Source organism: Piliocolobus tephrosceles, chromosome 5 (assembly GCF_002776525.5).
Source record: "Piliocolobus tephrosceles isolate RC106 chromosome 5, ASM277652v3, whole genome shotgun sequence".
Lineage (NCBI taxonomy): Eukaryota > Metazoa > Chordata > Mammalia > Primates > Cercopithecidae > Piliocolobus > Piliocolobus tephrosceles.
The window spans coordinates 46,409,236-46,428,013 of record NC_045438.1 but is presented as its reverse complement, the minus strand read 5'-3'; the positions used below and the strand labels follow the sequence as shown (position 1 = coordinate 46,428,013).

The window sequence follows — 18,778 nt, the reverse complement described above, 5'->3', positions numbered from 1 at the left end:
AAAGAAAGAAAGAAAGAAAGAAAGAAAGAAAGAAAGAAAGAAAGAAAAGAAAGAAAGAGGAAGGAAGGAAGGAAGGAAGGAAGGAAGGAAGGAAGGAAGGAAGGAAGGAAGGAAGGAAAGAAGGAAGAAGGAAAGAAAACTTTGTGTTAAGAAAGTATCTAAAACAAAGCTAAATTAGTCCTAGCTTTGCTACTGATGAATTTTATGATCTTGAGCAAGTCATTTTGTTTTATTTTTCTGTGCTTTTCATTCTCATTTGTAACAAGAACGTTTCCTAAAATCTATGGTAGATGCTGCACGTTTATCTTAACCATGAATTTCATTTTAATCTTATGTTACTAGGTTTAGGGTCGAAAATCTGTATTCAATTAATTGGCTTCTTGGACTTGCTTAATATTCATCAGCTGAGAAGAAGTCATCTCTTTGGTGGCAGTTTAAGAAAAACAATTGAAATGTATTTATGGGTATCATCTTCTTGTTCTTTAAAATGCTGCTGTGAAGAATATGACATGGTAGTGATTATAATTCCCATTTTAAAAATGAAACTGAGATGTGCATGCATACAGTATTTCCCATATGTTTTGTGCATTTTTCAAAACCGTAATTAAACATTTTCTTTATAACCCATGAGCCTACAACTGTCTATATATTTCTATGTCTCTTCCAACAAATATGGGACCCTTGAAGAAAATAATAATAATAGTAGTAATAATAGTTATTCTTTTGATTTTTATTATTTTAATTTATGTGTTACTAAGCACCAAGAAAAATATGTGATGCATAATAGACACATTTGTTTATTTATAAATGTCTTTATTAGAAAGCAAATACGTTACTAGCTAATCAAATAATTTCCGCCTCCCAAAATCCTGTGCTTCAACTACCAATTAAGGCTTTTACCTGGGTATTTAGATAATTGCCTTGAATCTTCAATTTGTTGGCTATGAAATGAATGAAATCGATAATCCTAAAATTGATAAATGGGGATTTCTGAGAACCAATTCTCTTCATAAAAACATTAGTGCTCTATTTGGTACTACAATGCCTTAAGTTTAAGAGAGTAAAGCTTTCTGCAATACCAAAGGTAATTAAAATTATAATTTCTCATGTAAGTTAAGATTTTAAATGTTGTAGAGATTCATAGAAAACATTAAACAGGAAAAAGAAGCAAATATTTCTATATAAATTTAGAATCTAATGATAACTCTCTGTTGCATAAGACAGTGACATTTTGACAAGGCTTTATGCCTTGTCTTGACTCTGGTTTTTAACTACAGCTTCTCTGAAAATTGACAACCTTCTCCTACTGACATGCTGCTTCCAACATATATCAGAACAGCATGTGCCATGAGTTTTTTTAGTGGTTGTAGGTGTTCACCAAACTATTCTTTTCTGGATGTGGTTCCCTAGCTCTCTGTGTACTTACAAAAAAGTCGCTGAAAACATGACTTTTAGTAAGTCTGTTTATGAACCCACCACTCCAGTCACTGCCCAGTTATTGAAAATCCACAAAGGAGTTATTGTACATTAGCTCCCTATATCATAAGGGCAAAAATTTTAATACTCGGAGAAGGATGGCTACTGCCAAGCCACAAGGTAGAAACATAAAATGGAAGCTGCCACCACCACCTATCCTATGAAGGACAGCTTCTTACAAAATTTGCAGCAAGATAAATCTAGTTGTAGGGTGATTTTGTGGCAAAGGAATCACAAAGAGTTCAAGCTTACTCAGAATAATGAAAGTGTCATTTTTTTTTTTTTTCATTTTTGGACTTCACTCTAATTCTATGCACATAATAGCTGTTTGCTAAATACTGATTAGTGACTTTAAAAATGAGTTTAATAAATCCATCCAAGATATAAAAGAAAAAATAAAGACAAAAATTTTTAAACATGGCAATTTGTGGCCATTTTGAGTAGTAATAAATGGCCTTATATTTTTTAATAGGCTCCAAGATTACCACCATATCCTAGCACAAGGTAACAATTTATGTTCATGATAACTTGGTATATTCAAGGGAAGTGTCCATTATAGTGAGCACTGTCTTTAAAAGAAGTTAGGGAACTTTACAGTAGTGTTTGCAAAGATCACCTCACAAAATGTTTTAAATGTAAATGTTGGTGTTTAAAGAGACCAACTCTCAAGTATAAAGTAGACAGCTAGAGAATCAAGGTTATGGGTAAACAAGGTTTTACTTGGATATTAACACTTTTTTAATTACAAATAAAATATCTCGTAACAATATCTGGCTTTTCTTTTGTGCACTCACCCACTCTTGCCAATAATATATGTTCTCTTGGCCAAAGTTCACATGTCTAACTTTGCTTGGATGTATCTTTCTTGAAACCAAAAGTCTTTGTCACACACTTCAAGATTCTCCATTATTCATCCTTCATGTCTATAAAGACTGATGTAATCACAGAATATTAGGACCTACTTCTGTCTTTATTATTAGTTCCTAGCCCAGACTATTTCCTCCAGATAAGCAAATCTGCTTTTTTTCCACACCAGGAGAGCACTTTCAATACTGCTTCTTTTACAAATGCTGTATTTCCAAACAAAACTCTAACCAAAATTCCCTTTTTTCCAGGTTTTCTCTATATAATTGCACCACCATTACATTCTTTCAGTTCCCTACAATTGAATAAACTCATGTTTATAAATGTCTATACTGTGATTGCTTTTACTTACTTCACATGTATTTAAACTGCACTCCCCTCAAAGTAAAAACTACTTAGTAACTGAAATTAAGTCTTCAAAATTGTTATTTAAAGTTTTTATGCAGTAAATCTTTACTTAAAGTCATCTGTTGTGATGATTTTTCATTTAAAGGACATATAGCCATTTATACACTTGCAAGGTAGTATAGTATGAGGAGGAAAAGCACTGTACAGGAGGAATTCATAATAGACTGAGTGAACACCAGAATTAGCCAGGTAGTTTGCTCATGAAAGAGCTTGAGACTTTACTTTTGACCCTTATCTTCTTTAGGCTTTAATGTATACAATTAAATTCTGGAGACACAAAGCTGGAATACTAAGATAAATTAAATAATCAAAATCCCAGAAATTACTGATGTTAGAAAGGCAGATTGAAGCTAATAATTTTACATTTAAAGGGAAAAAATTCAAATCCTCCTCTTGAATCTAATGGTAACAGTAATAAAATTAATAACTGTTCAAGCATAAAAGGAAGGAGATATGGCTTAATAGCAGAACTTTTGAAAAGACCTTGGGATGTTAATTGATGTAAGATCTACTCTAGTCAGCTATAATGGTAAGTGAAGTAAAAAATGAAATGCATGAGTGAAGGAACTGGAGAGGTATACTATAAAAGAGAGATTATTCATTGATGACAAATGTCACATGGAAAAGAAGCTTGAGTGTTTTGGATGACTGCTAGTCTTCAATGAAGGATTGGTGGAAACTTCAAGAAATCTGTTTTAGGTCATTATATAGAAGAACTGACTAAAAGTCAGGTGAAATTCTGTTCTCAATTTAACTCCTGTATACTCCTACTCTAATTAGAAACCCTAATCACAATTAGAAAGCTTTGAACGTGGGCAAGCATGTAATGTGATGTTCTAAGCATCTTTCATTAGTTGGTCTGAATAACCTTTCAAGATACTCCTATTTCTTACTATATGATCAAAAGAGCAACATATTAAGATAATTTCCTTTGAAGTAGGTTGCTTCAATCAAGACAAGAAAGATATAGAGAAAGTTGCTGTTACATAGGAAATATGATATTTAGTAGATATGAAATTATTAAAGGTAATTGAATTAACCAAAGTATGTATTTATGACTTAGGAGGACTTTTTTCTGATGTCATTAGACTTTGTAATTGTTTTATATCAACTAAAAAAGTACTTCAAAAGGAAAAAATCAGATCTTCGAAAGAAGCTCAAAAAGGACAATTTTATATAAAATGTAAGCAAATGTAAAAGAAATGTTGCACCAACATGAAAATCTAACTGGAAAGAAAAGTTTACCTTAAAGTGAATATTTTAATAAGGGAAGCAGCATCACTAAATTCATCATTATATCAATACTTATCTAAGTATCTGAGACAAAATACTAGAAGTAAGGCTTAAGATAAATAAATAGATAGATAGATAGATAAATGAATGTAATGAATGAAAATTTATCCACTCAAAAAAAAATCTTATAGGTACAAACTCAAAGAACATTTTTATTGGACTTATTCAATGCTTCGAATTTTATTAACTACAGTTATTTCTAAGTACTGTTTTCAAAAATCATTTGAAATGATAAATTTGTTTTTTGATAGGGAATCTGCATTTTATCAGAAGAACAAAATACAGTGTACTTGGCTGAGATATTCTTATCAGCGGTAGGCTATTTCTGTATTATATACTTAGTATATTTAAAGACTCACATTCCAGGTGGGCAGCTTGCTCCAAAGCACATTCAAATTGTATTTGTGGATAAGGCTCCATTACTCCAATATCCTGCTTCCCCCTTGACAGACCCATCTTAACATTCAGAGCCAATCATGAACAATTTCTGGAGAGTCTATTGCATTGCAGGTAACTTTATGTGTACTGATTTTCTTTTATTTTATGTAAGTTGATAATTGTCATGTTTCAAGTCTGGTACAAATAATACAATAAAAGATTGAAAAGAATGCAAAAGAATATAAAAACTAAACTGTAACTGGTTAAAATACAAAACAAAAGAGAAAATATCTCCAAGTTTAGCTTAAATGTAAAATGTAGTAATATAAAATCAACTGTGCCATTCAAAAACAATATGATTTCAAGGTAATCTCACAATTAACTACAGAAATGAAGGTACACTAGTCCAGTCAGTGCTTTTGGTATTAACTATACTTGGTTAACTTCTAATACAAGAAACGATGATAATGAATTGACTAGGGAATGGCTGATTTGGAAAAGAGAGGTAAAGGTCATGGGAGGCCCTAGAATTTCTAAGTCCTATATTGCCAATATCCAGACAAACTGGTTTCCTTGCTGAATAGTGCTCAGATGACAGAGACAACCCTGATAAGTGGTCTTCACTGCTATTTGACAGGGAACTGTCACCAGTAGGCAACCCCATCAGTCTGAAAGCAGGAAAATTACTAAATGATCCAAGAAAGTGCCTGTAGGCAGTACACTGTGGGGCCCTGAGAAGCAGGAGGGCAAAGCCTCAGGAAAAATGAATCTTCAGCGGGAGCTTACACAAAATTCCTTTCCATATAGAAGGAAATAAATGCAATTTAGTTTTTACAGATGTTACATTTAATAAGAGAAGTAACTAATTCCCTTTGAGAAAAACAAGGTATTATATATAAATGGCAAAGTGAATGATGTAATTGTTTGGTAATAAAATAAACACCACATATTGCTATGATGCTGTTCTGTGAACACAATGTAGTCTGGAATCAATTACTAGAATGGTACAGAGACATTGTCTTTGCCATACCACACCAGTCAGAAGGCAGAAAGGAAACATAGTAATCCAAACTAACACATGGGCAAAATTGTAATATTAATCCTTTCTCAGCAAAATTAGTGAAAACAAGTTCAATTAATTTTCCAAAAACATAATTCTACTTCTCAGAAAGCAACCCACTATTAGCCACCTCTCACCAAATAAAATAATCTTATAATAAAATTATGGAAAATGAAAATACTGTTTAAAAATGATGAAATATTACTTCTTCCTGAAGAAATAATTTATACTTCTAATATCAATAATCAATTATCTAGCTCAATGGGGGAAATATTATTAAATATTTAAATAAATCACATTCAATCTAGATTTTGCCATTCTCTTTGCCATCATCTTTGGATCTATCCAATGATGATATTTAACACATTTTAACTTGCTCTTTCAGGATGTTTCATGTAAGCAAGCACTAAAGGAAACTATGCTAAACATTAACATGTAGTAAAGTTAAATATTAAAATATAAGGAATTAACATCTGAACTTAAGCTTGTGTCTTTAAAAAGTAATGAATTTTTGTTCAAAAAGAAGTATGCAGTTCATGATTAAAAATCAAGCTTCAGAAACATAAGTCAGTTGTTATAAAGTTATATCACAGCAGATAGATTTTTTCCAAAAGCAAAATCTGAAAATATAATGTGTAATTCTGTATCATTTATGTTTGTTCTGAAAATTCTGTTCCCTTTATAAAGTATACGTTTTCATTAATGATAACCATATAATTACTTCACTATGGGTGCTGCCAATTTCTATAATCAAACCTCACACCAGTAACTGAATATTGTGGAAATATTAAAAGAACGTGGAGCTATGTCTATAGCTTCTTGAAAATCATTTGACTTGAAGAAATACAAAAGCAGAAATACCAGCAAGATTGTCTTCTTATGTCAGCTTATATATGTGAATTGTCCTAGATGTTAATTTATAACCAGGGCCTCAGGTTTTTCATAAACCTACTGGGGGAATTAAGAGTAGCTGAGCTCAGAAATCCCCTTTTATTAAGCTGAAGAGAGTGTAGAAAATCTTTATATACAAAAATTTTTGAATATTCACATCCATAAGTTTCTGGAAAAATCAAAGCTTTTAATCTTAGGTTAATCTATTGCATTTTAGAAAGACATTATAAACCTAATATCTGCTATCCATTCATTAGTATTTTATAACTGATCTAACTTTAATTCTAATACGTTAGTTCATTGTGTTAGAAGAAAAAGACTAGAAACAAAAACTCAAATCTAACTGGTCACCAGTGTTATTTCTCATAAAACAGGATAATTCTTGGGGGGAGTGAGGGAATCTGGACAGTTTTAGCCTATCAAGTAAGAAGAAAATACATGACTTAAATTACTTACTTTTTCTTTGTAACTAAGGTACTCCAGAAGTAAAAATATAAGTTTCTGATATACTGAGGGAGATGACTGCATTAATCCTATATTCACAGGAAAGTTTTCCATATGTAAGAAGGGGTACAAGAGGACAAAACACCTTCAACTGTTCAAGAAAGATAAAGCCTTGAAGTCCAATTTGTGGAACAGTAACTTCTTTTTGCCAGTCACTCACATTGAATTAACTCCTTACACCTGGAAAGTCATAGCTGGTCACTGAAGAGCAACATAACACCTTGGACAAATAAGCCTTCCAAACACAAACTCAATATACGAAGGCAAACAAGTATCCAAATCAAATCTACTGCTGGACACTTTGCATGGAAAGTTTGATACCATTTCAGCTCCTACTATCCTCAGATATTCTATGGGGTACAATTTTCCTACACTATAATTGTAAGGAAATGGGTGGGCAGTACTGAGAATGGTAAACTCCTTTCTCCACAGTGCTAGAAATAAACAGGAACAATACTATGATCCCAGGAACACATAGTGCAATGCCCTGGCTTTCTCAGTACCCTTCTTTCCCAAATATAATGCCTACCTTCGGTGTGGACTGCAGAGACATAGGTCCAATTGTAACGTTTGACTATGTCAAGCATGGCCCTTGCCTGCAAAGTGTCAGAAGGGACAACCCTCAGGAAGTATTTGTACAAAGTTTTGTCACTCAGGTCGATGCTTGTGGCTGAATAAGCGATCTGCGGGATGTCGAAGAGCTGGAGCAGGTTCTGCACTTGAATGGCTACAGAGCTGGAGCCAGGACCGATCACTCCCGCAATGGGCTTCTTAGTCCTGCCGGGAGGGAGGGACTGGCCGTCAGGCAGGCACCGGTTGAGCCCATCCTTCTCATCTCGAATAGAAATCAGAGAGTCCCTAATGAACTCAATGCTCTGTTCCAGAGCCACGGAAGAGTGCCAGCAGGAGTCCCGGATCTCACTGCCCAGGGTGATGTTGGGCAGAAGGACTGGGTCTGCGTTGATCTTATCCAACGTGTGGAACATGGCCTCCACCCTCTGGATACCATACTGCTCCCTGATCTCCCCACACTTCCTCTCGGGCACTTTCTCGGCCGGAGGTTGGTGATGGACTGAGAAGAGGGCTCCAATGATGACATCTCCGTCCATTCTGGCCACCGAACGCTGAGACGACGCTCCCGCCAGCAACACTTTCCTGCCGGGGCTTCTGGGGAGAAGGGATACTTCCAAAAATATCGCTGGGAGGAAAACCAAGAGGAGCCCGACCATGGTGGTGAGGACGCGGTCCACAGCCTGCCAGCCGCGTTCCCACGCTGGTCCCGCTGCAGGCTCCCAGCGATCACCCCCGAGATGCCCAGCGCCGCCTCTCCCAGAGTGGTGCCCCTCGCCAACAATGGTCGTCCAAGGACTTTGCCTCCTCCACCACCGCCTCCTTCCCCTTCGTCCCCTCCTCTGGGTCCTCCACGACCGCCTCTACAAGCTGGAGACGTTCGTAGGGAAATTCGAATCCCCGTTCTTCACCGGTGCATCAAGGTTAATTGATCAAGAGTACAGTAGAAGTCGTGTTGGCAGCCGTGAGCTGGATGCTGCTGACAAAAGACAGAGAAAAATCACGGCCTTGTCATCAGAGGACCTGTGTTAAAACTCTGGGGTCCGTGATGTTAACAGTTGCTTGCCCGTTTCAATTCAGCACATCCTGATATCGGCTGCAGGAACAGCATGGAACGCAGCAGTGGTCACTGAGGAAGGCGGGGTGTCCTATCCCCTCAGTCCTCACGGGTCTGGGCGGTGCAGAGCCCCGCCAACTCGCCCGCTCCTCCAGCCTTAAGTCTTTTCCTGGTCCCCTAAACCCTATCATGCCTTCTTACTTGGAGGGCGGTGGGGAAGGTGAGCAGAGAGGAGGGGAGGAGCTAGGTCCTTCAACCCAAGAGAACTTTCCGGATTGGAAAAGATCAACTTTTTTTCCAGAAGAAAATTTGGAAACTGATTGTAAAGGTGGAAGTGCGACTTTAAAATAAAAGTAAATAAGGGATGCACCTTTTATTTTAATTCTGAGGGGTTGAAGAAATCCTGACATACAATCAACTGTAAATTTAAATTTGCCAGCTTGAAGAAAATCCATATTAGTTACTAAGGCAACGCCTGGTAAAGTCTCCGTATGGAGGAGTTTGGTATGTTTCCCCCCTAAGAAGTCAGGCTTGCTGTGTATGCTCAAGAAGAAGGGGTGCAGATAAGGTAACTTGTTTCCCGCGGTGGGTGGACGGGTTAGAGGGGGTCCTGCGCTCTCCTAAATCGGGAGCTTTGGGGTTTGCATAGTTGCTAGAAAGGGAACGGAGGGGAGCTTTCGCGTTGCTCTCGCCGCAGCAGCCTGAAACATGCCGCCTTCAGGACCCTGGACAGTGCTTGGTCCAGCCAGCCATTCCCTGGCAGGGCCTGCAAGGGACGCTTTGACCAGTGAGTTCCAATTCCCTGACCCGCTTTGCTCTTTCAACCTCCCTCCTCTGCGTTCTTTACCCATACACACACACACACGCACACACACACACACATACACACTTCCCTCCACTCGAGTCCCTACCGCCCCTCCGCCCTCATTCTCGTCACCTTGCACCGCTTCTGCAGGTATATATATATATATCCAAACCCACCCGCTTGAGGACAGAGGCGCCAAATCTCAGCCGCCTGCGGGGCTGAAGTTGGCTCCCTCTCCCGTTCCTCCCCTGCTTCCTTTCTCAAGGTGAGAGTCAACGAAAAGGTGGCTATGGGAGCGGGCGAGGGGAGCACAGGAGGTGAGGCAGAAAAAGAAGAAAGACAACCCAGACACCCATGGGTCGCGACCCTTCCTGAGGATACAGGACGAAAAGAAATACATAAGCGAGATTGCGCCTGGGACCGAGAGGAAAATCTGATAGACTAGGACTTTGTCTGCCGTTGTGGGTTGGTTTCATCCGAAGAAGTGTCCGCTCACCTGAGTCTGGAGGACATGGACTTGAGACGTACCTGAGTACCTGAATCGGGGTAGACAGTGCTATGGTCCCGGGGCCAGAGAACCGTGGCCACGCTCGGCTTGCAGACGCCTCAGCTCTAATCCAGACGGTGCAAAGATGCGATCTGGGCTGTACACTAGTGCCCTCTTTCTTCAGCACTATTTTACCGCAAGGGAAAAAGAGGGGGAGGGAAGAAAGAAAGAAAGAAAAAAAAAAAAAAAAAAAAAAAAAACAGGTCACCCAAGGCTTGTCTATTATCTCAAGCATAAAAATCAGTCGTTTGATAGAGGGAGGAGGGGAGACAAGCTAGGGGAAAGTGGGGAATATTAATTCCTTTACTATATGAGGGGTCGCATAGAAGCTGCCAGATATGTGAACAGTCAGACAATCTGGCCAAAGAAGTGAAGAACTGCCTAAGCTGCTTTGGGGTAGATATCTGTATATATCTCAGGGACTCAAATATATTTTCTCTCTCTGCAAGTAAAGTCCCTACAGAGGGAAACAGAGTCTAAATACATGTATAGACATCTAAAGAAAGGCTCTATTAGTAGATTGCAAGGGAAATCAGGAAGAGGCTGCATAGGGTGAGAGAAGAATAAGGACATGCATGCCCATTATGAATTAAGGTATGCCAAATGAAGAGAGGCATATCGTGGATGTATTTTCAGGTCAAGATGTAACTAAATTGAGAATGAGAGTCAGGTCACATGGAAACACTGGAGTGACAAACAGTTATCCAAATTCCTCCCAGGCGGTCATCACCTTCCCTACAGGTCTATGGTGTTACTTCTTACTGCGTGAAAAGTGGAAGTTAAATCACATTCCTCTGGGAACATGTTGGCTGAGCAGAATATGACCCTGCTTTTTCAGGGGAAAAAGACAAGTGACAGTGTGTCTTTCTACTCTTGTTCAAAGCTTTCTATTTATGTCATCTGCAGAGCAGAGAGATCAGCTTACATTGGTCCCTTATGGGTCAGCTTATAATCGCCTTGCTCGTGTCATTATTAAATTATGGAATGGTGCCATGTCAGACTGGAGGGGACAAACCACATAAGGCAGTTTCAAATACTCTTCAGTGTGTTCCCTGAAACTTAGGAGGGAAAACAATAACTCTAGTCAATAACAAAAGGTCTTTCTCATTCTGATTCTGATCTTTTTTCCCTAAGTATCAGAGTTTTCTTGATGTTTTTTAGACAGCCCAAAGAATATGTTTTTTCTTTTTCCACAAACAATGCACTAAACAACATTCACATTTTTTAGACTAGATGATCTCAATGCGGGAAGTAGTCACATGTTTACATAAGGAAAATGGGAAGAGGTAAGTTCTGATCATCACATATGGGACTAAATGGTTCTCTGCCTCTACCCTAGGAATATGTCTGTTCTAAGTACAGCAAGGCACAGGTATGTACAGTGTCCCATAGCATCTGACTTCCTCTAGTAGCCTCTTAAGTTCAATTTTAGATAATTCCATTAGAGTGTGATAAGTTCTAAAGATTATTTTCCTATAATATTTCATAGATACAGTGAATGTGCAAAGATTTCTGTGCATATATAAACCCTTAATTATTATTTTCAGCATTAGAGAAAGTAATGTCTCTGAAGTCCACGTTTAGTTTCAATATGTGCTCTTAAAGCTGAACATCTTTAATATATCACATTGCTGTACTGAAGGAATAATTAAATGTTCAGATTTATTGGTTCTCAAATTCATTTTACAGTCCAAGTAAAAACTACACATTCAGGTTAGCTGAAACTAATCATTTTAAAGAGGATGAATTTGAGGATTATATCATGCCAGATGCATGTATATACAAAAATTACATATTAGAAGAAAAAAATTCAAATGTATAAAGTTAAAATGATCAATTAAATTTATTGATAATGATTTAAGAGTTAACCATAGAAGGTACCAGGACAAAAACAAGAAAAGAAGGAGGCATCGAGACAGAAGAAGACAAGATCACCCAAATATACTTTCTCTTTCTATAAATGAAGACTTTACATAGGAGGCAGGGTCTAATACATGTGCAGACATCTAAGGGATGGTTCTGTCAATAGGACTGAAGGGGATTACTGCAACAATGAGCTACATACAAACTAGCAAATACAGGTAAATACACTAATCTGTAAGAGTTCAAAGAATGTTAAAGGTTCAACAATCCAGAAATATTATTAGTATGTATACTCAGTATTAGTATGAAATCACATTACAATCAATATGTGATCTGTAGCAGGGTAAAAAAGTGTTATCAGTCTTTAGGTTTGGGAAATGTATACACAATGTGGTGGAGATCAAGATCAAAACCAAAAGAATATCTAATCTAGCATGTGATTTGTAGCAGCATAAAAAAGTGTTATTGGTATTTAGGTTTTGGAAATCTATTTAATACATAGTTTAGTGGAGATCAAGATCAAAATATCTGAACTGTTATCTCAAAACAATGATTTAATGTGCTGCTGTAACAATAAGAACAACAGAATGCTCATCATCCTTATATGGTAATAAGGTCAATAATATCCATCAACAAAACTGTGGTCACCCTCCTTATGAATGTGTGCGTAATTATCGTTGCTTTCCATCATAAAGTATTTCATAGAAGAATGAGTCTAGTCTATAAAAGAGAAAAAGGATATAAAGTTTTCCATATAAAATCAGCTAGAAATTTAAACTCTTCAAATGGGAGAGCCAAGAGGTGAGCAAGAATAAGATAAAAGAAATAACGGGATGAATTAAGCCTTGTATTAGGTATTTCTTACACTGCTATAAAGAAACATAATCATGGCAAAGGGTGAAGGCGAAGCAAGGGACATCTTCCCACAGTGGCAAAAGAGCAGGGGAAACTGCCACTTAAGAAACCATCAGATCTCATGAGAACTCACTCACCTATCATGAGAACAGCATGGGGGAAACAGCACCCATGATCTAATCACCTTCCACCAGGTCCCTTCCTCAACACCTAGGGACTAAAATTTGAGATGAGATTTGAATGGGGACACAAAGCCAAATCATGTCATTTCAACCCTGGTCCCTCTCAAATCTCAAGTCCCATTCACATTTCAAAACCAATCATGCCTTCCCAACAATCCCCCACAATCTTAACTCATTCCAGCATTAACCCAAAAGTCCAAGTCCAAAGTCTCATCTGAGACAAGGCATATCCCTTCCACCTATGAGCCAATAAAATCAAAAGCAAGTTAGTTACATCCAAGACACAATTGCTCTACAGGCATGAAGTAAATGTTACCATTCCAAATGGAAGAAATTACCCCAAACAAAGAGACTATAGGCCTCATGCAAGTCAGAAAGCCAACAGGGCAGTCATTAAATCTTAAAGCTCCAAAATAATCTCATTTGACTCCATGTCTCACATGTCTCACATCCAGGGAATGCTGATGCAAGGGGTGGACTCCCATAGCCTTGGGAAGCTCTTTTGTTTACTTGCATTGAGTGCCCATGGCTTTTCCAGACACACAGTGCAAGCTGTCAGTGGATCTACCATTATGGAGTCTGGAGCATGGTGGCTCTTTTCTCACAGCTCCACCAGGCAGTGCCCCAGTGGGGACTCTGTGTGGGGCTCCAACCCCACATCTCCCTTCTGCATTGTCCTTGCAGATATTCCCCATGAGGGCCCTGCCCCTGCAACAGACTTCTGCCTGGACATCCAGGCATTTACATACATCCTCTGAAATCTAGGCGGAGATTCCTAAGCCTCAATTTTTGACTCCTGTGCACCTATAGGCTCAACAGCACATGGAAGCTTCCGAGGCTTGGGACTTGCAGTCCCTGAAGCAACGACCCAAGCTGTACCTTGACCCTTTTTAGCCACAGCTGGAGCTGGAGCAAATGGGATTCAGGGCACCAAGTCCCAGGGCTTCACAGAGCAATGAGGCCCTGGACCTGGCCCATGAAACCATTTATCTCTCCTAGGCCTCTGGGCCTGTGATAGGAGGATCTGCCTTGAAGATCTCTAACATGCCCTGGAGACATTTCCCCATTGTCTTGGTGATTAACATTCAGCTCCTCATTACTTATGCAAATTTCTGAAGCTGGCTTAAATTTCTTCCAAGAAAATGGGGTTTTCTTTTCTATCAAAAGGTCAGGGTACAAATTTTCCAAACGTCTATGCTCTGCTTCTGTTTTAAACATAAGTTCCAGTTTGAAGCTATATTATTTGGGAATATATATAACTACACTTTCAGATCACCTCTTGAATGCATCGTTGCTTAGAAATTTCTTCTGCCAGAGACCCTAAATCATCCCTCTCAAGTTCAAAGTTCCACAGATCTCTAGGGCAGGGGCAAAATGCTGCCAGTCTCTTTGCTAAAGCATATCAAGAGTGACCTTTGCTCCATTTCCCAATAAGTTACTCATCTGCATCTGAGACCACCTCTGCCTGGACTTCATTGTCCATACCACTATCAGCATTTTGGTCAAAACCATTCAACAAGACTCTAGGAAGTTTCAAACTTTCCCACATCTTCCTTCCTCCCATGTCTTCTTCTAATCCCTCCAAACTATTCCAAACTCTGCCTGTTACCCAGTTCAAAAGTTGCTTTCGCATTTTCAGGTTATCTTTATAGTGGTGCCCCACTCTCTGCCTCTGTGATGCCAATTTCCTGTTTTAGTCCCTTCTCACACTGCTATAAAGAAATACAATCATCGCAGAAGGCAAAGGGGAAACAAACGAGTCTTCCCTTTGTGGCATGAAAGAGAGCAGGGGAAACTGCCGCTTATAATACCAAAAGATCTTATGAGAACTCTCTATCATGAAAACAACATGGGGGAAACAGCTCCCATGATCCAATCACCTCCCACCAAGTCCCTCCCTCAACACCTGGGGATTACAATTTGAGATGAGATTTGGGTGGGGAAAAAAAGCCAAACCATATCAAGCCTGTATTTCAAATTATAGTATACTCTAATGGGTACTTTGAAAAGTAAAATTTATGCAGTTACTTACATATGCAAATGAAGTATACACAAGTGGTAATAAACTCATTGCCAAAAAGATAGTAGTGACTGAAAATAGACATAAGATCAAAAAGTCTTTGAGGAAATTGATTTGGAGAGAACTGATATGTAGTGTATTACTAAGGGAATATAACTGATGTTCAAGATAGATCAATGTTGTGGAGAGAAAATATTATGCTTTTCCATAAACTATCATGCTCCATGGACAATTAATTTAATTGAGTATAAAATTTCTTACATTCTTATATTTTATTCATAGTGTCAGCAAGATAGTTCAAGTCCCACTGAGAATTTTCAGTTTATCTATCCAATTTGGCTATCTACATGGCTTGTCTTTATTGGACTTTGTTCTCTGAACCAAAGTCAATTGGAAAATAAAATCTCTTCCTTTAAGAAAATGGAAACATTTTTATAAAACTTGTATAATTAACAAAGTAAAGAAAATGCTTTAAAAGATAAGGACTAAAGCCAAATTTACTATGTGTTCAATTGTTGTATTGGACTGATTAATTAGGCTATTACTATACATAGGACTATATTTAGAGATAGGACCAAAAGCATCTACTTCCCTAAGTGAATAAAAATCATTATTGGCTCAGTGAACTCATGCAGATTGACTGGGACACATACATTTGGCCACAAACTGTTCTGTCACAACGGTCCAAACATCTATCTTTATAGTATTAAATATAATTCAGTGTTTGATAGACCAGAAGCATGCCTATAGATAACAATAATATGTTGTACATTTCAAAATAGCTAGAAGACAAGAAATTGAACATTCCTAGCATAAAGTAAAGCCAAAACTTAAGGTAATGGCTATCCCAATTACACCGATTTAATCTTTATATTTATATGAATATATCTAAATATCACATGTACCTCAAAATACGTGCATCTATTATGTATCAATTTTAAAAACTTTACTTCAAAAAAGAAAGAAAAAATAAATTTAAAAATTGATCTAAAATTACAATTAAGGAGAATAAGACAAACACATTATTCTGGAAGCACAGTGAAGATAGCAACTATTGTTTATTTTATTCCCTGCAGTATCCCCAGTGTCTACAACAATGTCAGGTTCATTATAGGTGCTCAAAAATTCATTGGATAAATGAATGGATACATTCTTTCTGAATATTAAAATTATCATCTTATGTCAATGCCTTTCTCTAAGAATATCAAAGTCAAGCAGTTTACAGACTTTTCTCATTTATTTTTAATGTAGTGTAGAAAGAGTTATTTTGCAACTATGTCTCAAGTGCAATTAACTAACCTAATTAATATTAAACCTTTTAGAACCATATTTACACTACAAACTTCATTATATTTGAAGTATTAAAATTTGCTCCCAATGTGACAAAACCATTTCCACCACTGTGCTGCATATGTTAGTGTATAGAAAATGAAATTTCATAAAAGTAAAAAATAAATAATTAAATGTAAGCTAATGTTTACTTAATGTTGTGGCTACATAATTTGAAAGTAACTATTTGAAAATGTTATCAGAACCATCACATGAGATGAGCAAAATAGGCATGTGATGGAATCCTACAGATGAAAAAATTGAGACACCAAGAATGTTTTCATACCTGAGCAAACAAGAATATTTTCACTAATAAATTAGTGGCAGCGTCACATTACATTATCTTTATTCCACATTCATAAATTGAGTGTAGTAAAAACAAAACATATAAACTGAGCTAAGTATTACTTATTTTCATTTTTCCTTAAGCTTTGAACTGATGCTCTTCTCAGAAAATGCTTAAGTAATAAAGAAAATGAATTTGAATTCCTTTCCCTTGGGCTTTTCTTCTGTTGAGGGCATAAACATTACAGATGATTGTTCTATTTGCTTAAAATAGCCATCTTTTATAACAGTTCTAATAAAGACAGTAACCTACTTGCACAGTCTCACAGCCAACTTTTGAACAATTGAGCAAGAAAAGTATCTAAATTTTCAGATCCCATAAAAGCCTTCATTAGAAAAGACTTTCCTACTACAGTTTCACCTACACAACCAATTAAATTATTATTCCTGTTTAAACAGAAATATATTGTATTCCTACTTCACTGCAACAGAAAATCTACAACATAGTTGTTATACAATCAGCATACCACCAAAATATTGCCCTACCTGAAACATATCCTTTATCCTTTTTATCAACCAGAGAATAGATAAACAAAATGTCTTATCATCACACAATGGATCACTACTCCACAATAAAAAAAAAGAAAAAATTACAGATTCAAGCAACAAAATAGATGAATCTCACAAACATTATTTTGACTAAAAGATACCAGAGAACATACTGTTTGATCCCATTTATATAAAGTTCAAGGACAGTCACAATCATCTACACAAAAGGAAATCACAAGAGTGATTGCCTTTGCATGAGATTAGGAAGATCAACTGGAAAGGAGTTAGAGAAAATCTTCTGGAGTGATACAAATGTTCCTGATTTTGACTGAAGTGTTATTACATGGGTATATACATTTGTCAAAACTATGGGAATTATATGCTAAAATTTATGTTTTACTGAAAGTATATATCACATCAATAAAATTAATTTTAAAATAAGTTACAAGTAATCAAAGTGGGAGATCACGATGAACTGAACTAAGGCATTGGCAGTGACAATGTATAAACATGTAAAAATTAGAAGGATAGCAATAAAAAATGAGATGTTATAGAGATTGAGCATGAAAAAGCAATAAGAAATGGCTCCCCAGTTTGGAATTTGGCACAAGTTACCAGATAGTGGTACCATTTGCTGACATAGAAAATATAGGAGAAGGAAGAGTTGCAAGGTAATGGGAAATGATGAATTTCATTTGAGACTCAGTAAAGTGCCTTTGAGACATGGCAAAGGAAATGCTTCCATAAGTAATTTGGGTACATGTTTAGGGGTCAGAAATGAGATACGTATCTATGAAATGTCTGTGGGGAATCTTGGCAAAAAATAAATCACAGAAATTGATAAGCTGACTCATGGAATATCTTATCAGGGTAAGAAAAAAAAATATCCTAGATATGGTAAAAGCAGAGAAAATGGAGCCCACAAAGTTCATTGAGAAGCAACAGAAATAGATAAAAACTAACAAATGTTAGGTCAATAAACCAATGAGAAAGAATACTTCAAGAAGGAGGGAGTGGCTAAGGTATAAGTTGAGGGAAGAGGTAGGAATACAAAGGACTAAAAATAGTCCACTAAATTTATCAAAAAGTAGCCTGTGTGATATTATCAAATCAATTTTATGGGAGGAATAGCATCAGAAACAAGTGCCTGTAGTCCCAGCTACTCTGGAGGCTGAGGCAGGAGAATCACTTGAACCCAGGAGGCAGAGGTTGCAGTGAGCCGAGATCACACCACTGTACTCCAACCTGGGTGATACAGTGAGACACCATCTCAAAAAGATAAAAGAATTTGGTAGTATCAGCAGGGCATGAGAATTAGGAAAAAGAGCAAATGCATTCTACAATGTTTTTTAAACATCTGAATGCCTTCATATTTATTTACCAATATGTGTACTATAACAAGACTTACTGCAACCAGGTACATACATAAACACACACACACTTGTATGGATGCAAAGGATTCTACACACAAATGGTAATTATTGTTTAAGATTGCCCAAAATTAAAAATTTTATTCCAAGAAGAAAATTGTGTCAGCATCATTTATGACATGTGCCCATAAGGTTACCAAGAAATTTAGGTTATTTTCAAGAAACAAAATTAGGGTCAAATGATAGACATTAATTCAGAAGGAAAACACAAGCAAATGGGAACCCAAATACAAAATTCAGCTATAAAAGATTAAGTGGAAAAAATTTCTCTCTCTCTCTCTCTCTCTCTCTCTCTCTCTCTCTCTCTCTCTCACACACACACACACACACAAACACATACACACACACAAACACAAATATGGGAGATAGATAGATAGATAGATAGATAGATAGATAGATAGATAGATAGATA

The 18,778-nt window shown here is 37.0% G+C and overlaps 1 protein-coding gene across 4 annotated transcripts in view; it reads right to left on the bottom strand.

The window, feature by feature from the left end:
* GRM1 (glutamate metabotropic receptor 1) overlaps positions 1-9,920 on the bottom strand; it is a 440,038-nt gene extending 430,118 nt beyond the window's left edge. The window contains exons 1-2 of one of the 4 annotated variants that reach the window (XM_023194785.3): positions 9,803-9,920; positions 7,404-8,420 (exon numbers count right to left, since the gene is read on the bottom strand). In XM_023194785.3, the coding sequence (XP_023050553.1) occupies positions 7,404-8,103 (700 nt within the window). In that variant the 5' untranslated portion in view covers positions 8,104-8,420; positions 9,803-9,920. Of the gene's footprint in view, positions 1-7,403; positions 8,554-9,802 lie in introns of those variants that run through there. The other 3 variants (XM_023194783.3, XM_023194786.2, XM_023194784.2) reach the window with 3 other exon arrangements.
* Between the last annotated feature and the right edge of the window lie 8,858 nt (positions 9,921-18,778).